General features: G+C 40.5%; 1 protein-coding gene across 1 annotated transcript; it reads right to left on the bottom strand.

The window, feature by feature from the left end:
- Positions 1-7,459: 7,459 nt before the first annotated feature.
- On the bottom strand, positions 7,460-10,292 carry C3H2orf69 (chromosome 3 C2orf69 homolog). Its single transcript, XM_074145760.1, has 2 exons — positions 9,984-10,292; positions 7,460-8,299 (listed from the first exon to the last, which is right to left on the bottom strand). Exons 1-2 carry the CDS (start codon positions 10,290-10,292, stop codon positions 7,460-7,462), a joined length of 1,149 nt encoding a protein of 382 aa, XP_074001861.1.
- Positions 10,293-16,663: the final 6,371 nt, after the last annotated feature.

Genomic DNA, 16,663 nt, shown 5'->3' on the forward strand with positions numbered 1-16,663 from the left:
TTTCTCAATATGCGCGTCCAGAGAAGTACTGTGCTGATCCCTCATTCTGCCACTTCTTCATTCTCCAAGTGCTCGCTTGGTGTTCGCAGGCCCCTTCAACACGTGAGTGTAAATAAGGAAAGCTTCGTGGAGCAGCAATCAGTGTATGAGCCATCTGCTTATGTCCCAGCTTGTGAGAAGTAACTGCGGTGCTCCCGGGGGAGGCTGGGAGCCATTTGGGGCTCTTAGGGAGAAGAGAAATAAAAGGAGAAAAATCCTGTGGGTCAAATGCATTCACTGCTGTGTCATCTAATAGTGACATTAAGATTTTCAATAATACGTGTTTCATACTTCGTATGTAAAAAGCATAAGATCTATCAAGCCACAAGTGTTCAGGCTGTCATTCTAAGTATTTTTCAAACCTCCTTTTTATTTTGTGAAGGAGTATTCAACTATTAATCTAAACACCTTAGGCCAAGTGAAACCTTTGAATCCCTCAGTTGCAGCTATTAGTGCTGAGGTAGCCCATCAGGAAAGCTGTAATAATTCACTTGTTTAGGCTAGCGTGAAGTTTGGATTGGGAACTGTGTATCTGGCTGGGAAGAGAGGGTCGTGCTGAATTAAATATGAGCCAAGTGCTATAGCAAGTGCAGCTATTTCCTCTTCACACTACCAACTTTAAAATGAAAACTTTATTTTATTTTTTTATGTCAGCAAATTAGGTTATTTCCCCCTGATGGATAACCCAGGGGGATAATCCTGCTCATGCTTCTCTTCCAGTGTTCTATGGGAAATCTCTGCAATGACAGTGGGTTTGTTTTTTTTCCCTCCCCATGACTTCTTTGGTTTTTGCTTCTCTAAGATTGTCAGTAAACCCCACCAGATGCGAGGTAAGTGCATGTTCATGAAAGATCAACAAAAACTATTCTGTGTAGATCAGTGGGAAGACCAGCACAGTAATTGTTCTGTCAGTGCTACCTCTTTTTCACTTGGAACCAGTTTCTTCAATTTTTTAGTTAATAACTGATATAAAACTATTGTTTCTGAAATGCTATAAAAGAAGAAACCGAGCACTTTAAATATGTTGAAGTTACTGTGTTTAAAAAAATAATAAAATTACTTAGTGCTTTCTAACCACTGTGCTACATGGTGTGAAATGGGCAATAAAGTGATGAATGAACGGTAAAAGCATTAAAGGAGTAACTTCTAGCTAACACAGTGAGAGAATATATGTAGCCACACTTAAAAATCCATTGCTGAAATAACACAAAAGAACTAGAGCCACTGACATTTTGTGGAGGTTTGTCCTTTAGAGAGCTAAAGCAATATGGGATCATGCCACAAAACAGATGAAGTTGTGGTAACAGGTATTTGAAAAATAAACCCTGAACATCTTAGGCATTCAAACTAGCCACTTCAAACAGGGTCTTCAACAGAGGAGTCAGGTGATGCAGACTGCCCAGGATGAATTAAGATACTTAAATATAGACAGTATCTGAAATCAGCAGTTTGAACTTGGCCTACCCCAAACTTTTAATTACTCTAAAAATTTGGTAACTGAGGTTTTTAAAATGTAAATTCATTGCAGATCAACACCCAGAAAGAATTGTTTATTCTTGGTCATATGAAATATGAAGGATGACAAATAATTTCAGAAGATAAATGTTTTCTACGTTTTTCTTGACGCGGCTGCTGTGGAAAGAATCAAATGAAAAAAATTAGGTCAAAATATTCTCTTGTCAAACTATTAAACAGGTCATTAAAAATCTGCCCATCGTATATGTGCTGAAGATTTGATGTAACTAACTTAAGAATGTGTTTCTCTCCAGGAGGCACACAGGCTCTAGGTTCTTAATACAGGTGTCAAGTTAAATGCCTAATGTGAAAGGGTTTGACTCTTTAAATGTGCAAGATTAAAGTATTGGCCTCATTCACGCTGTTAGTCCCACAACAGGACTAACTTGACTAAGGGGATGATTTGACCGTAGTAGAGGTTATATTACATACGGTGTGATCTCCATACGCATTACTTCACAGCTTCAAAAAAATTCTTGTGCAGACTTCTATTTTCCTCTGGCCAAAATGTGTCTTCCCAAACCTGAGACCTTTAGATGTTCCCAAGCAGACAACACAGGTGGTGAAGACACAAGTTCTGAGACAGTAAATTTTTCAAGGGATTCTCTCTAAGTCAGTACAACTCAATAAGCAGAGTCAGTGTTACTAGAAGGACAGATGAGCTATTATTTTTTTCCAGTTATCTAAGTTTTTGGTAAAGGATGTCCTATTTTGGTTTGGGTCAGACTCCGGAACCGGGGATAGATTCTGATCTCTGTATATGCTAACTCCTGATAGCAATGATCTCTTTTAAGTGGCGATTCCTGAGAGCAACAAGAGCAGATTACTTCCTTTCCAATAGTTCAGATCTGTTCCCAGTCAACATTTTTAAGACCAGATTGAAAATATTAAAAGAATTGCTCAACCATGTAAAACGTGCTGCTCCACGTGCAACGCTGTTTGTACAAAAACGCTCAGAAGCTATTGCTTGCAACAATAATGGAGATCACAGTAACGGACAATTTTTGCGTTCCATCACACAAAATCAATGTATTTCTCATGACGGGGAATGAGAAAGAAGAGCTATGCGGATAGCCTGTAAGGGACGCCATAGCTTTATCTGACACCCAGGCTTAGGAGTATAGCTCAGAGGGTAAACTCTGGTGTGGGAGACGTGACGAGCCTTGGTTTGCACTTCAGCATCGCTACGTCCTTGACTGTTTTCTGTGTCTTGCAGCAGTGCTTTCTTTAGAAACAACTTAGCTCTGAAGTGCCCAGTTTAACAAACAAAACTAACAATCGTGACTGAAAGTGCTCTCTGAAAGCTTACTAAAAGAAGGAAAATTTATTCTGAACCTTGAAGTAATGGCATTCTGCTCCTTTTCAAGTACATAAGATGCTTATACACATGAACTAAAACCAGATAAGAATATATTTTTCCCTTTTGTTCTACCAGGTGCCTTTCTGTTCATTTGCTTAAGTATAATTCAGCACTTCTTGGGTCACTCAAAACGTGTAATGAAGCCCTAATGACACAAATAAACTACAAAGCCATCATTAGTTTATAACCCACAATACGTTATATGCAAAATGACTGCCTGAATCAGAATTCCATGGGTTCCACAGTGACGTGGATCAACTAATCCTGTGCAGTTTTTGTCAGCAGGAGGAGTGAATTATGCTGTTAATACTTCATCTTGCATCTGAACAGAGTTCAGAGACCGGTAAGACCAACAGAAAGCCAGCCTTGCTCTAGGGTCTCCATCAGCAATATTTAAATGTCTAAATTTTCATCAGGTTATGAGCATCAGAAGTAAACTTTTTTTTTTTCTTTAATCTACCATCCTTAAAAAGAATGAAATGAGATTTCAATATGAGATTAAAAAGATTGTGAAGAAGTAACTCCAAACACTGATTTGAAGAGGCTGTCTCTTGTGGATTGCAGTCTGAGACACAGGCCTTTGCTTTTGTGTTGCACAGGGACACCGGACACAAAATTCATGTTTGTGGATTCTGCTAGGCAGTGATGTACCTAAAAATGTGGCTCACAACAAAGCACACACATTCCCAAATTTTTACTCTTCTTTAACTTCTCTCTTGTATCAGCTCATAAGAATTTAAAATAAGAATTCAAGGTAAATGGATGGGTATACTTTAACCTCAGTGCTTCAACTTTCAGATAACAAATATTGTTTATCTGCAGAGATGGTGAAGTAACCGTTAGCAAGAAAGACAGCATTGTAAAAAGCACCATGAGAGGGAGAAAAAAACAGGTGATGTTCTTTTTGCAAATAGCTCAAAAAGAACCTGTTGGGAAAATGAACACATGATCGTGCACAATCACTTTTATCTGTGAATATCCACAGTTGTAACACCCTAACTCCTGAACTGACATTGCAGTCTTATTTAAAATAATTTCTAAGACTATTTAAATAGATAGCATTCCTGTTAGTTATCTATATCAGCATTAATATTTAGTAAGATAGAACAGCTCACCATAAAATGCTCGTGCTACCTCAAGAGAGGCAGCAGGATGTTATCAATGGGAGGACAGAAAAGATTGCTCCTTTCAGCAGTTTATGTTAAGATTTGGACCCTTAATCACCTTTCAAAATTAGGGGCTGTTGCTGATTTACGCAGTAGCATTTAGAGAGATATGACTAAATTAGTCCTAGGTAAGAAAAAGGTTACCAAAGTTCCTAGTATTTAAGATGATGCACACAAAATAAAATTATGTAAGTCTCATAGAATCTGGGTAATTTCACGGAATTAAGCCCTGTTTTAAAGAAATTTAACAGGCAAACCTTAAAACATTTTAGCATTTCTCAAAATCTGAAGAATGTCTTGTCTATCGTACAAGAAACAAGCATGTAATATAAAGAATACCAGCTATTACATACCATGTTTTACTAAGAACTATGTAATGTTGCTCACTGCATTCAAAACCAGAAACGTCTTGAACTAAACCACTGTAAGTAAGCATGAGAATCACTTAACTTTACATCTAAACTTATTAAAAACTGCCTTAATATCAAAAAGACAGGCTCATACAAACTGTGACCCATGTCATCCTAACATAGAAATGTTCACACCCTTGGGTACTTCATGCCAGCTTTCCCATGTATACGAGATGCTTATAAGCTGTTTCAGACGTACAGATGCTGACTACACAAATACAAAGCCTGCCTTGGAGAAAAGTTATCAAATAAAGCTGGTTTCTTTAAACTAGATCCCCATCAAACACCTGATAAAGCTTAATCCACAAAACTTAACTGCACATTCCTTGTTTAATGGCTTTATGGTCACATCAAAGTGGTTTCACCCATTAGAAATAGTTTACTTTTGACATTGTTTACAAAATTTATTTTTAGCATGCATTGTAGCGAATGACAGAGGCACATTCCAACGGAGTACTACAACTGTTTAGACAATGAAAAACAACCAGTGAGTTTTCTCTCCACAACATGAAGTCTCAAAACAAGATTAGTTTTATAACAAAGTGCTTATTCTTCAAATTAATACAGCAACACTTGAGCCTACTTAACAGTTATTGTAAGCAGCCTCCATCAAACAGGTTAATATTCTTTTCATAGGACAGCCATCCAGAAGCTCCTGATGAAATGTCAGTATTTTAATAGCTGTTTCCAAAAGCTTGCAACAACCTACTCTTGCTGTTTTGGCTGGCACAGAATTGTTTAGAAATTGGTCTGTGATGTGCGCTGTTACTGGACAGGGCAAGCGTTAGCATAATCAAGTTAGCCTAGTCAGTCTGAAACTGAAATGAGAGGGAGCAAGATCAGTGGGGTGTTTTGGGGTTTTCTGTTGTTTCTTTTTTTAAATTTTATTTTATAAGTGGATAATCAAAGATATTCTAAGCAATTTGTAAGCTATTAAAACCACTTTCTTTGGTGACTCATATTTCCGTTCCAGAAAAAAGTCCTTGTGTATAGCGCAAGTGTTAGCAAAAGGACCAAAAAAGGGAAACAGCCTTCCTTGCAACACATAAACAAGTTGTTATAAAGCCATTAAGAAGGTAATCAATAAATAGGATTGAACAAAGTCTCCAAGAAAGAGTTTTAGGAAAAAACCTGATTGAACTAGATTTCAGATTCTTTCATAAAATGTTATAATTAGATTGCATGTTCCACTTTTCTCCATCAATTAAAATAGATTATTTCCCCTTTTGATCAACTACGTACATTAGTCTAATTATTATTAACAACAGAGTTCACATTCACATTGTAAGGTACACACTGTGCGCATAATCCTACCACCCTTAATATTCTGAGTATTAAGAAAATTCTCCTGAGAGTTCACCGCACTTTTCTCATTCTGCAGTGATCACTAACATGTGCACAACCACTGCAAGAGCTGTGAAAATATTGTCTCCAGTGAACCTTGTAAGATTCAATGATGCAAATAGAAGAAAGATGAATCAGGACTTTCCTTTCACAGTGTAAGAGTCAGGGGAAGAAACAAGCGGGAGGAAGATACTGCTAAGCCATCAAACATAGGAACAAAGTTGAACAAAATAGCTTTTTTCAGCGCTGAGCTGAATTTGTTGTGTAATCTTCAGTGATTAGCTAACTTGCTTTTGTATTCCTATACTTCCAGGAAATCCAAAACCATTGTAAGCTTCTGGTTCATTCTTAATAGCTGCAGTTGTCTTTAAGAGTGATTCTAAGATTTATTTGTAGATAAATGGAAAAAGTTACTTACAACATTAGAAAATTTCCACTAATAGCCTCATTTGTCCCTCTTTCAGCAATTCTTTCTGAAGAACATTGAGGTTTGGGGCCTGAACTAGATTCTGTCTTTTCATTCTGATTTGTCCAGCTTTGTATTTAATTAGAAGACTTTTTTTCTGTAAGAAAAATTAGTCTCTGAAAAAAGATTTTTGGCTGGCTGTAGAAGCAGCTACTGCTATACATTCAAAGGGGATAATAGTTCAACAAACTGAAACATTTTGAATCAGCTGCAGTCAACACAGTCTAAAATTTTTATGCAACTTTTAATACATTATGTACTTATAGCTCCACTTAGATCAACATCAATGCAGCAATTATCAAGAAAAAAAACGCACCAGTTCAAGGCAGGGATAGAGACACCTCTTGACTTGAAAATACAGATATTACTGCTGGTCCTTACAGAAGTTAGTCAAAGCAATAGCAAGGTATGTTGAAACAGCAATAAGTTACACTCTCATCAACATTCTTGGTCACTTAGCTATGTCAAAAATTTCAAGCCCCAAGGTGAAATGCCCATTCACTAGCAGATATTACACAATGAAACTTTACAGCGACAGAAAAGGCAAGGTGCATATAAAGAAGAAAAATGGATTGGCACTATCATTCCAAAGGTAAATATTTGTGACACTGTTTCAATAGGAGAAATGCTACAAACCTGGAAGATTTCATTAACTGATTAAAACAATTTTCACGAAAATATATAACTAAGATTGTTCTAACAATCATAATTTTCCTTAATCCAAAAACCTACCGTTATGTCTGTTATTGACAAAGACCAGAGTTTTTAGCCCTGAAAGCTACTAAATGGAAGTATCCAGACATTTGAAAGTCTTGAGTACCTTAAACTCCCATTAAAGGCAGTACATGACATTAGACACCCAGGACTAAAAATTTTGCCAACAGTTTGAAAATAAACATTCACATTTAACAAAAACAAAAGTATAGGATAGTTCTTCATAACACTTCTTTCCAGGAATCAGGTGGCATCTGTTGGAAGTATGGGGTCCCAATGCTCCTTTTTAAGCTACTGAAATTTATACATAGTATCTATCAGCAACACAGGACTGATTTAGTATTCTCTTCAGAAAGCATCTACTCAAAGGTGTAAATCTAAATGACAACATTTACAGTATCAAAAGCGCTTTTACAATGAATATACTATTCAGATACATACAGTCTCAAAATACTTCATGAACTCTGAAATGGTTATCTAAGGAGGGAGCATCATCAGCAAAATGCAGTTGGTCATTTATTGCCACACCAAATTCTTCAAGTGTCTGTACAAACTTCTGATGCTCTCTCCCAATCCATGACCTCATTGTGTCAAACACTTGGTATGGTGTAACATGAGCATGAACTTCAATTCCTGTCTGTGCAAGTTCTTTCAGCACTTCAGGGTAAGTAACCCAAGTATTGCTTCCTCCCGAGTGACCACCATCCAACCAGTAAATTGCTTTTATATTTTTTAAGAAGGCATCTGTATTCTTGTCTTTTTTAGCTTCCTTCAGCTCATGAAGCAGCTGATTCAAAACCACACAGCCTTTACTGAAGCCAATCAAAGTAAATGACACTGCACCTACAGCAGACGGTATAATGAAGTTCATAGCAGAATTATTAGAGCATTCACAATCTCTCTCTCTTTCTGTGGATGAGCAGCCATTCGTTGTAGGAACAGACTGTGGCTGTGATTTACAGGCAGCTATTTTTGCATCCTTGCTGACACTGTGCACACTTTTCTGGGACAGTAGAATATTCTGAGAGAGTCTGAATGCATTAACTAGCAATGCATGGAGATGCTTGAAAGCTCCGAAGTCAGTGCTGTGCTCTGGTGCTCCAAACATGTTGCTTGCCACAAAGTTGTCATAACAACTGAATTTGTGCAGGTGCATTCGAGAACACTTTACAACCCAAATAAAGCTATTAGGGAACCGGCGAGCAAGTATGGTAGCAACATTTTCAAAACTCCAGTTCTCCCACTGAAAGTTTTCTGGGTGGCAAGACATAACATCATGATAGTTCTGAAAAATAAAATAAATAAAAAAAAGTAGAAAAAACCACATTACTACATTGCAAAAATACTTCAGCTCTGTCTAGTGTACTTATATTCATAAGAAAGACTGTAACTAACAGAGAAACATGCATTAGAAGCACTTGCTTGTTAAGCTTCCAGAACAAGAAACACATTAAAGAAGCTGCCATATTTAGATTTACTTATTCTACTTTAATACTTTTTCTACACATTTTTAACACCTCCAAAATAAATAAAATAAAAATAAGCACATGGAAGTATTCATAATTTTTGTTGACTTCATTCCAAGAGAATATTTAGGTATTATTCAACTTAGTATGACACAGAATACATAATTTCACTGTATTATCTCCATCGGCAGAAATACCGATTATCTTATTACAGACAAACAATAGACTTAAAACTTTGTAATAAGTTTTCTATTTTTATGCACACAAAAAGAAAATTTCTCTCATTCAGCTGTAGGGAGTCTTTATTCCCCTTGTTCACATCCGGATGTGCCATAGTTAGAAAAAAATTAACCCCCAAGTCATGACCGATCACCACCTCTGAAGTCATAATGGCAGAGAATACTAATTAGTTTATTTTAGTAAGGAATAATAAAGCCATATCCAGGAATGGTAATCATGGTAGTTTTCTTAGCCCATTCCAATCGTTAGAATGAAAATCCACAAAATTCTGCATCTTTATCTTACATAAAAGGAATGCCTTTCCCCAGAACAAAAAGACATGACCCCTGCTTATGAGAAGTAATGACTTTTGAGATTAGCTGACTACTCAGAGTACGAGAGTATGTAACCTTACAGAGGTCACCCACACGCTTAGGGAGAGCACTTCAGATTTTCTCTTTTCAGTTTCTTGTCAACTCGGAGACAACGTGTGCCTTCATCAGGGCATGCTGAGAAAGCATCAGTGCCCATGAAATACCTGCCGGACGGTGTCCAGGCTGTTTGTACACCTGCACAGAGATGTGGCACAAAGCCTGCTGAGGAAAACTTACCATTTTAGGATTTCATAGAATCATAGAATTGCTTGGGTTGGAAGAGACCTTAAAGATCATCGAGTTCCAACTCCCCTACCATAGGAAGGGACATCTTTCACTAGACCAGGTTGCTCAAAGACCCATCCAGCCCGGCCTTGAACACCTCCAGGGATGGGGCATCCACAGCTTCTCTGGGCAACCTGTTCCAGTGCCTCATCACTCTCACGGTAAAAAATTTCTTCCCAATATCTATTCTAAATCTCCCCTCTTTCAGTTTAAAACTGTCACCCCTCATCCTATCGCTCCGCTCCCTGATAAAGGAGTCCTCACCTGTCTGCTCCCCACAGAGACTCTCCGATACCATTTCGGACACCGCCGTCACCGCCAGAAACGCGGCAGGCAGGACTGTGACAGCTTTCAAGAACGGCCCGTTCCCGCTACGTTTACCCGACGGTAGCGGGCAGAGAGCGCCCAAGAGATGCTGCTTCCCCCCGGGGGAGCGCTCCGCTGGCCCCAGCGGGATCCCCGCACCCCGGCGGGGGCTGCGGCCGCCATCCCATCCTCACCCCCCGACAGCCTGTGCGGGCAGCGGCTCCCCCCAGCGCCGCTTCCCCGCTCCCGGCCCCGCCAGCCGCCCAGGCCGCCCACACCCGCCATTACTTATCGTCCTCGGCAGCCCGCCCCGCCGTACCTGCACGTCCCCTGGGAAGTAGACAACGTGATGCTGCGGCGGGGCCGGGCCCCGCGGGGCCGTCGCCGACGGCAGCAGCAGCAGCAGCTCGTTGGCCCGCTGCGGCTCCGCGCCCGGCACCTCAGGCAGCCGCAGCCAGGGCGGGCTCAGCCGCGCTGGGGAGAAGCCCGCGCCGCCGCCGCCCGCAGGCCCCGCGGCGCTGGCGGCCGGCGCCCCGCAGAGGCTCATGCTCCTGCCCAGGCAGAGCGCGGCGGGGCCGATGAGCCCCCGCAGCAGCGAGGCGGCGGCCGGCGGGCAGCGACGGCTCATGGGAGCGACAGCCCCCGCGCACCGGCGGCGGCACGGCCAGCTGCCGCCTCCCGCCCGCCCGCCCGCGGCCCGGCCACGCACTGCGCCTGCGCGCCGCCCCCCGCCTCCGCCTATCGGAGACCTCCAGAGGCTCAGCAGGGGGCGGCGCACGTGCGCGCCTAACGGCTAGCCCCGCTTCAGCGGTGACGTCACTGAAGCCTTTAAAAGGAGCGTGGCGGGAAGCGGGGAGATATCAGGCGGCCGTCGCGCGGTGAGCAGAGCCCCGCTTCAGGGTGCCCCTCGGGACGCTCGTCAGAGGCCTTCCCTCATCGCCGCCTCCGCCGGCTGGTCCCCGGGTGCCACCAGGCTGTGTTCTCCTCAGGCTGAGTGGTGCCACAGGTGAGCCTGCACAGCTGCCGGCCCCTCGGCCTCACCCTGCCTGGGCTGAAGCACAGTTGAGGTGGCAGTGCCCAGCTGGTGTGCTGTCTGTGCTGCTTTAGAATCATAGGATGGTTTGGGTTGGAAGGAACCTTAAAGATTATATAACTCAAACCTCCCTGCTTTGGGCAGGGACACCTCCTGCTAGACCAGGTTACTCAAAGCCCCATCCAGCCTGGCCTTGAACCCTTCCAGGGATGGGGCATCCACAGCTTCTCTAGGCCACCTGTTCCAGTGCCTCACCACCCTCACAGTAAAGAATTTCTTCCTGATATCTAATCTAGATCTACCCTCTTTCAGCTTGAAGCCATTAACCCTTGTCCTATTGCTACATGCCCTCTCCGGCTTTCTTGTTGGCCCCCTTCAGGTACTGAAAGGCTGCTGTAAGGTCTCCCTGGAGCATTTTTTCTTCTGGGCTGAACAACCTCAGGTCTCTCAGCCTGTCTTTGTAGGAGAGGTGCTCCAGCCCTCTGATCATCTTCAGCTTGAAAATTGTGTTGAGCTGAGACATCCTGAGGAAAGGTAGGCCGATAGGTGCCTCTGAATTTGATAGCATGACTGTAGAAGGTCTCCTGCAGTGCAGTAAAACCCCAGAGTGTGTGGTTGTAGCCTGGTTACAGCCCTGGGGTGTCTTACATTCTACATAGAGCAATTCATTTCAAAACAAAGACATATGTGGATTCAGTTATTTCCTAAGGGTGTCAGTTGTATTTTTTTTTTTTAAAAGAGAGCTTAGATATGCTTATTTTACTTTGATTATACTAGCGCTACAATATTGGAGGAAAATCTTTCATGTGTACCACTGTGAGAAACTCACCATTTTATATGGCAAGCAAAGCTAAGCATTCATGGTTGGTTTGTCTAGAATTTTCCTATTTCATGTATTCATTCCTTTCTCCTATTTTCACAGTCTAGTTAAAAATGCTTATATGTAAACTTGGGAAACTACCAGATGCCAAGTCTGACTCTTACTAATTGAGTTAGTTGTGCAAGAAGGCAGAATTAATTGAATAGTGACTGCATAATCAAGTAACTTGCATCAAACTGTTGACCGGTTATCTTCTTGCTGGAAAACTCAACAAATGAAAATGAAGTATGGTGATATTAAGGTTATTTGTAGCAAGCTAGTAACAAGCAGAGTACTTCAAAATGGCTTATTTTCAAAGTATGAGCTCTGGCCTGCATGATTTTGTGCAGCCTACTCATGGAGATTCAGGTCGAGCAGTAATGTGTTCATGGTCCACTTGGCACACTTGTATTTTTCATGGGTTTGTTTTGGCTCATGCTAGAGTGAGGTCAACAGTTCTTACTTCCTATATTCTAAAGCTCATCCAAAGGTTCTTCCAGAAAGCAGACCTTGTGATTGTGGTCCATGTACAAGCTCAGAAGAACATTGCGTTGTGATGTATGCTTTGAGGTTTCATTGTTTATTGTGTGAGCAATATGTATTTTCCTTTACTTGCAGAAATCAGAGCAAGGTTGATACGTGGTCCTCCTGATGAAGAGGGTAAGGCATTTTAAGGGATATTTTTTCACTTTGTGTGTTTCTAGGGATAATAAGAGTTAATAAAAATTTTTGGTGACAGCTGTGTTTTATAGATCGTTTATTTTAAATTTATTATTTTTAAATTTAACATTACTATTTCTTGTATGAAAATTATGTTTGATATGGCTAGAGCTTTTTACTCAAAGCCTGAAAGAAAACAAATCCAACTTTTTGCTCACCAGAAGATGGTGCTGTGCCAGTGCGGTTTGAAAAAACTGTATGAGAACAACCATCTGATTATAGTGGCTTTTGTGTCTTGGGAGTGTGATGTTAGATGTGCATTTCAGCAATGCTTTCTTTTGTTTAGCAGCTGATTAATACAGGAAGTATATCTAATACCTTTACAGTAGAGCTAGTGGTCGGTTCCAAAGTCTATCTTTGGAACTGGAATTCCTCTGGGAATTCCTGCCTGTGCTCCCAGGAATTTAAAGCTCTGAGCAATTTAGAACTGTGGAGTGGCTGAGGCTGGAAGATGCCTCTGGAGATGGTCTGGATCAACCCACCTGCTCAACCCAGGATTAGCTAGAGCAGGTTGCTCAGGACCATGCCTTGCTGGGCTTTTGAATATCCTGTTCCAGTGTTCAATCACCCTCACAGGAAGAAAGGTGTTTTGTTAATGGCTAAACACTTTCCTGTATTTGAACTTGTGCTTATTGCTTCACGTCCTATCCCTGGACACCACTGAGAAGAGTCTGTCTCTGTTGTCTTTACTCACCTCATCAGATGTTTATACACTGATAACATCCACCTGAGCTTTCTATTCTCTAGGCTAAACACTCCCAGCTTTCAACCTCTCCTTGTGTAACAGATGCTCCTGTCTCTTAATCATGTTGCCAGCTTTTCATTGGACTTGCTTCAGTATGGCCACGTCTCTCTTGTAGTGGAAAGTGCAGAACAGAACACTTCAGCACTGGTGCTGCCAAATCTGAGAAGAGGGGAAGCACCACCTCACTTGAACCTGCTCACGAAGCTTTTTCTTACACAGCCCAGGATGCCATTGGCTTTCTTTGCCACAAGGGCACATTGCATGTTGTGTACTGTATATTTATCACTTATATTGCATATTTGTCATTTTCCTGTAGCATACATCATCTAGGAAGTCTCAATGTTTAATCTACTCACACAGCCACCAGGATAACAAACTCCAAATACCCACTTTAAAGAGCCACAGAATAAGTTGGGTGTAAGAACTTACAACACTGATGAAATTTCAGGCTGTTTGAAAAAAAGTTAAAATGGGTGCCTGAATTAGCTCCTAAAGTTAGGCACATAAAACAGTAGTTTGATTTTCTGAAAAGATTTCATTGAGCTATTCAGCATGCCACTTCTATGTATTAGAAATCAAACTATGAAGGTCCAAATCTGTTTGTCACATACTCAGAAAGATACTTAGCTTGACTACCCGGATGAGCTGTAGTAAAGTTAGATAATAAAGATATCAAGTAAATGTTTGCAAGTGTGGAACCCTATTTCAGCCTTGCTTCCACACAGGCTGTGGTGTGGGGCTGCCCTGGAGTTCGTGGGGCTCTGTATGGTAGGAAGGCTCCTTTAGGAAAAAAGCTAGGGTCGAGGTTCCTAAAAGTCTTGCGAGGCACCTGCATTTTTTGGGAGTGCAACTTATTGTGCCTGAGGCCAGCTAGAAATATTCAGGTGTTCACTTTGGAATCTTCCCAAGCAAATTCTCATTCTGGTTTGAGTTTTTGGGGTATGGTTGTTGAGTGTTTTCTACATTGTTCTCTGTGAGTATGCCCTAAGGTTAAATCTAAGTGGAAACTTTCACAGTACCTCTGCTAATGAAGCAAAATTAGTAAGGAAAAATGTCTACTTCCCTCCATACAACTGTTTATTTTAGTTCACGCAGGCAGGTTTTCTTGAGCACTTATAAGCAGTTCTGGTCCATGCTGACACTAAAACTTTTAATTAGAGGAGCTAATGAAACCTTATCACTTCTGTTCCCTATTAGGTACTGTGCTAAGGAAATACTAGGTAAGACCTGCTAAACGTATAACCATAAGAAAAAACACAAGTGGTCTGCTTTTCTCATATGAAATGGATATTTTTTAAAACATGCCCACAAAAGTATAGAAACAATATAATTCCTGTCCTCTGAAAATCTAGTTACTTGCACCTTCATTGCTAGGGTTTGCTTACATCGGTAAAGCTCTGTTATGATTAATGGTATCTGATGAATAGTAAGGATCCATCTAAGAGAAGTGGCTAGGAGAATGAAAGTTTCCATGTTAGTAATTATTTTTGAGAAATGTGAATAATTACTATCAATAGGGTGAAAAAAAAATATCGGCACTCCTCTTATTACCTGTATACCCTCCTCTGATTTCTCCAGATGAGAGATCAGCTTGTCCAGACATTATTAAAATTCTAGTGACAGTTATTTATGGTAACCAAAAGTGAGGCTGGTACTTCTGGGCAGAAGTCCTTATGCAGTATGTTCATGATGCAACTTTTAACAGATAGTTAAAGCTAATATATAAGTTGCTATATAGGCTTTCATCTTCATCCCAAATGCTACATGAGTCTTATGGGAGAGCGTGAAAATTAGTCCATATCTTAGCCAGAATTCAGATACAATTATCAAAATAATGAAATGGGCTCTCTTTTCATTATAGGAAATAATGGTATACAAACATGTTGTTCCCACTTGAAATAGAAAGAACTAACCTATTCCTCCTTCCAAGAAGATGGAAGAAATATTCCACAGCATACTATAAATTTTAATGGTAGAGTGATTGCTTATGAGTTTGCTTCTAATCTTTGTCTTGTGGCTATTGCAATATGTAAGCAGATACAATAAACTTGAGTGAATCAATCCTTACAAATATCACCCAATGTAGGCACAAAATACTTTTGTTGGCCTTCACATTTGTCCCGTTCTCTGTGATGTCTTATTCCTCAATTCTCCATTATCTTAATCTTTACAAGTTTTTGCTTGTTATGCTCTTTGTCATTGTAAAAGGAAAAACCTTTTCTTTTTACATTCCCTTCTTACTGTGCCTGTTGTTCTTTCCCTACAGCAGCCCTCACTGTTTTCACATACTGAATCACTCATGAGCCAGCACTGAGTTGCTCTCCTGTCCTGCATCCCCACACTGTGCAGTTCACTGCTCAATTTTGCTGCCTACTATAGGTTGGGCAGGGACATAAAGTGCACAGTGGGTTTTTTCATGACTCTGCAGAAGTCTATCCATAGATCTCGGGGAGTTTGGCAGAAAGAACGTGTATCATGGTTGATTAGCAGTGATGAAAGACATGCCTATGAAAATTAATTCCTCTGGAGAGAACTAATGGCTTGTTCACTGCTCCCATCTCTCTGAGCTCCCACATAGACCTTTGTGGCTGCCTGCAGAGTGGTTAATTGGTTTTGTCTATCAGAGGCAACTGTATGTGCAGCTTCTAAGTAGAAAAGGTACCATTGCAAAAGTAATCTTTATTACAGTCAAAACACTTTTTCTGGAATCAGTTATGTTTCTTTGCCTTTCTAGCTCGTATCCTAGTTTTGTGCTTTTATTCAGAGCGTACGCAAACAACACAGAATATAATATAATTCTGGTTATATGTATTTTCTCAGACCAAGAAAATATGTTATAGTTAGTTTTAGTCATACCATTTACATTAAAGCATTCTGAAGAACAACTGTCTGGTGATGTGACAGTATCTTTAGCCAAGTATCCTAATATACATGAATTTCTACCTGTTCATATGTAGCAACTGTAATATTTCATGGTACTTCAGAGATCTTCAGAAAAACATACTTCCTGCCCAACTAGTGTGCAATGTGCATATATACATATTTGCATATCTGTGTATTTTACATTTGAATTTCCTTTTAAACATTTTTCAGCTGCATATGCATTCAAATTGCTAGTTTGCATTTTGGCAGAAGATTAGAATAGCTGTGGAGACACCTGTTAAATACTGATAGGAAACTCCTTTGCAGTTGATATGCAGCTGTGTCTTTTACTATTAAAAGCATATGCCAGGCCTGGCTCATCATTCTTTCAGGTATAGTAACACTTAAAGGACTGAGTTACCTGTCTCTGGTGAAGCGTACGCAGAGAAATTCCCAGCGGCTACACAATGATGAATGGCTAGGTCTTGACTTGTAGTTTTATTAGCTTATTAGTGGCAACAGTTCAAATGAAATTACAGCTATTATGCTCCATTATAAGTACTAAACAATTTACTTCTGCTGAAATTCCTACTGACAGCTCTGCCTGCCAGCATCCATCTTTTGTGTGTGTATGGATATTCAGGAGAGCATAGGGGAGAATAAATTACTCTCTTGGCAATTTACTGAGTTGTATGAAAGTGAGAATAAAAGCTTTTCAGCATGAAAAATAAATCCATGTTCTTCTTCTGTCAGCTGTGTGGAGAAGCTACTAAAATAACA

Source organism: Numenius arquata, chromosome 3, assembly GCF_964106895.1.
Source record: "Numenius arquata chromosome 3, bNumArq3.hap1.1, whole genome shotgun sequence".
NCBI classification, from domain to species: domain Eukaryota; kingdom Metazoa; phylum Chordata; class Aves; order Charadriiformes; family Scolopacidae; genus Numenius; species Numenius arquata.

Excerpts from the sequence above, each read along its gene's own strand:
- C3H2orf69 (XM_074145760.1), bottom strand. The coding sequence starts at position 10,292 with ATGAGCCGTCGCTGCCCGCCGGCCGCCGCCTCGCTGCTGCGGGGGCTC. Across the intron at positions 8,300-9,983 it reads ACTTCCCAGGGGACGTGCAG|AACTATCATGATGTTATGTC; the intron begins GTACGGCGGGGC and ends TTTATTTTTCAG.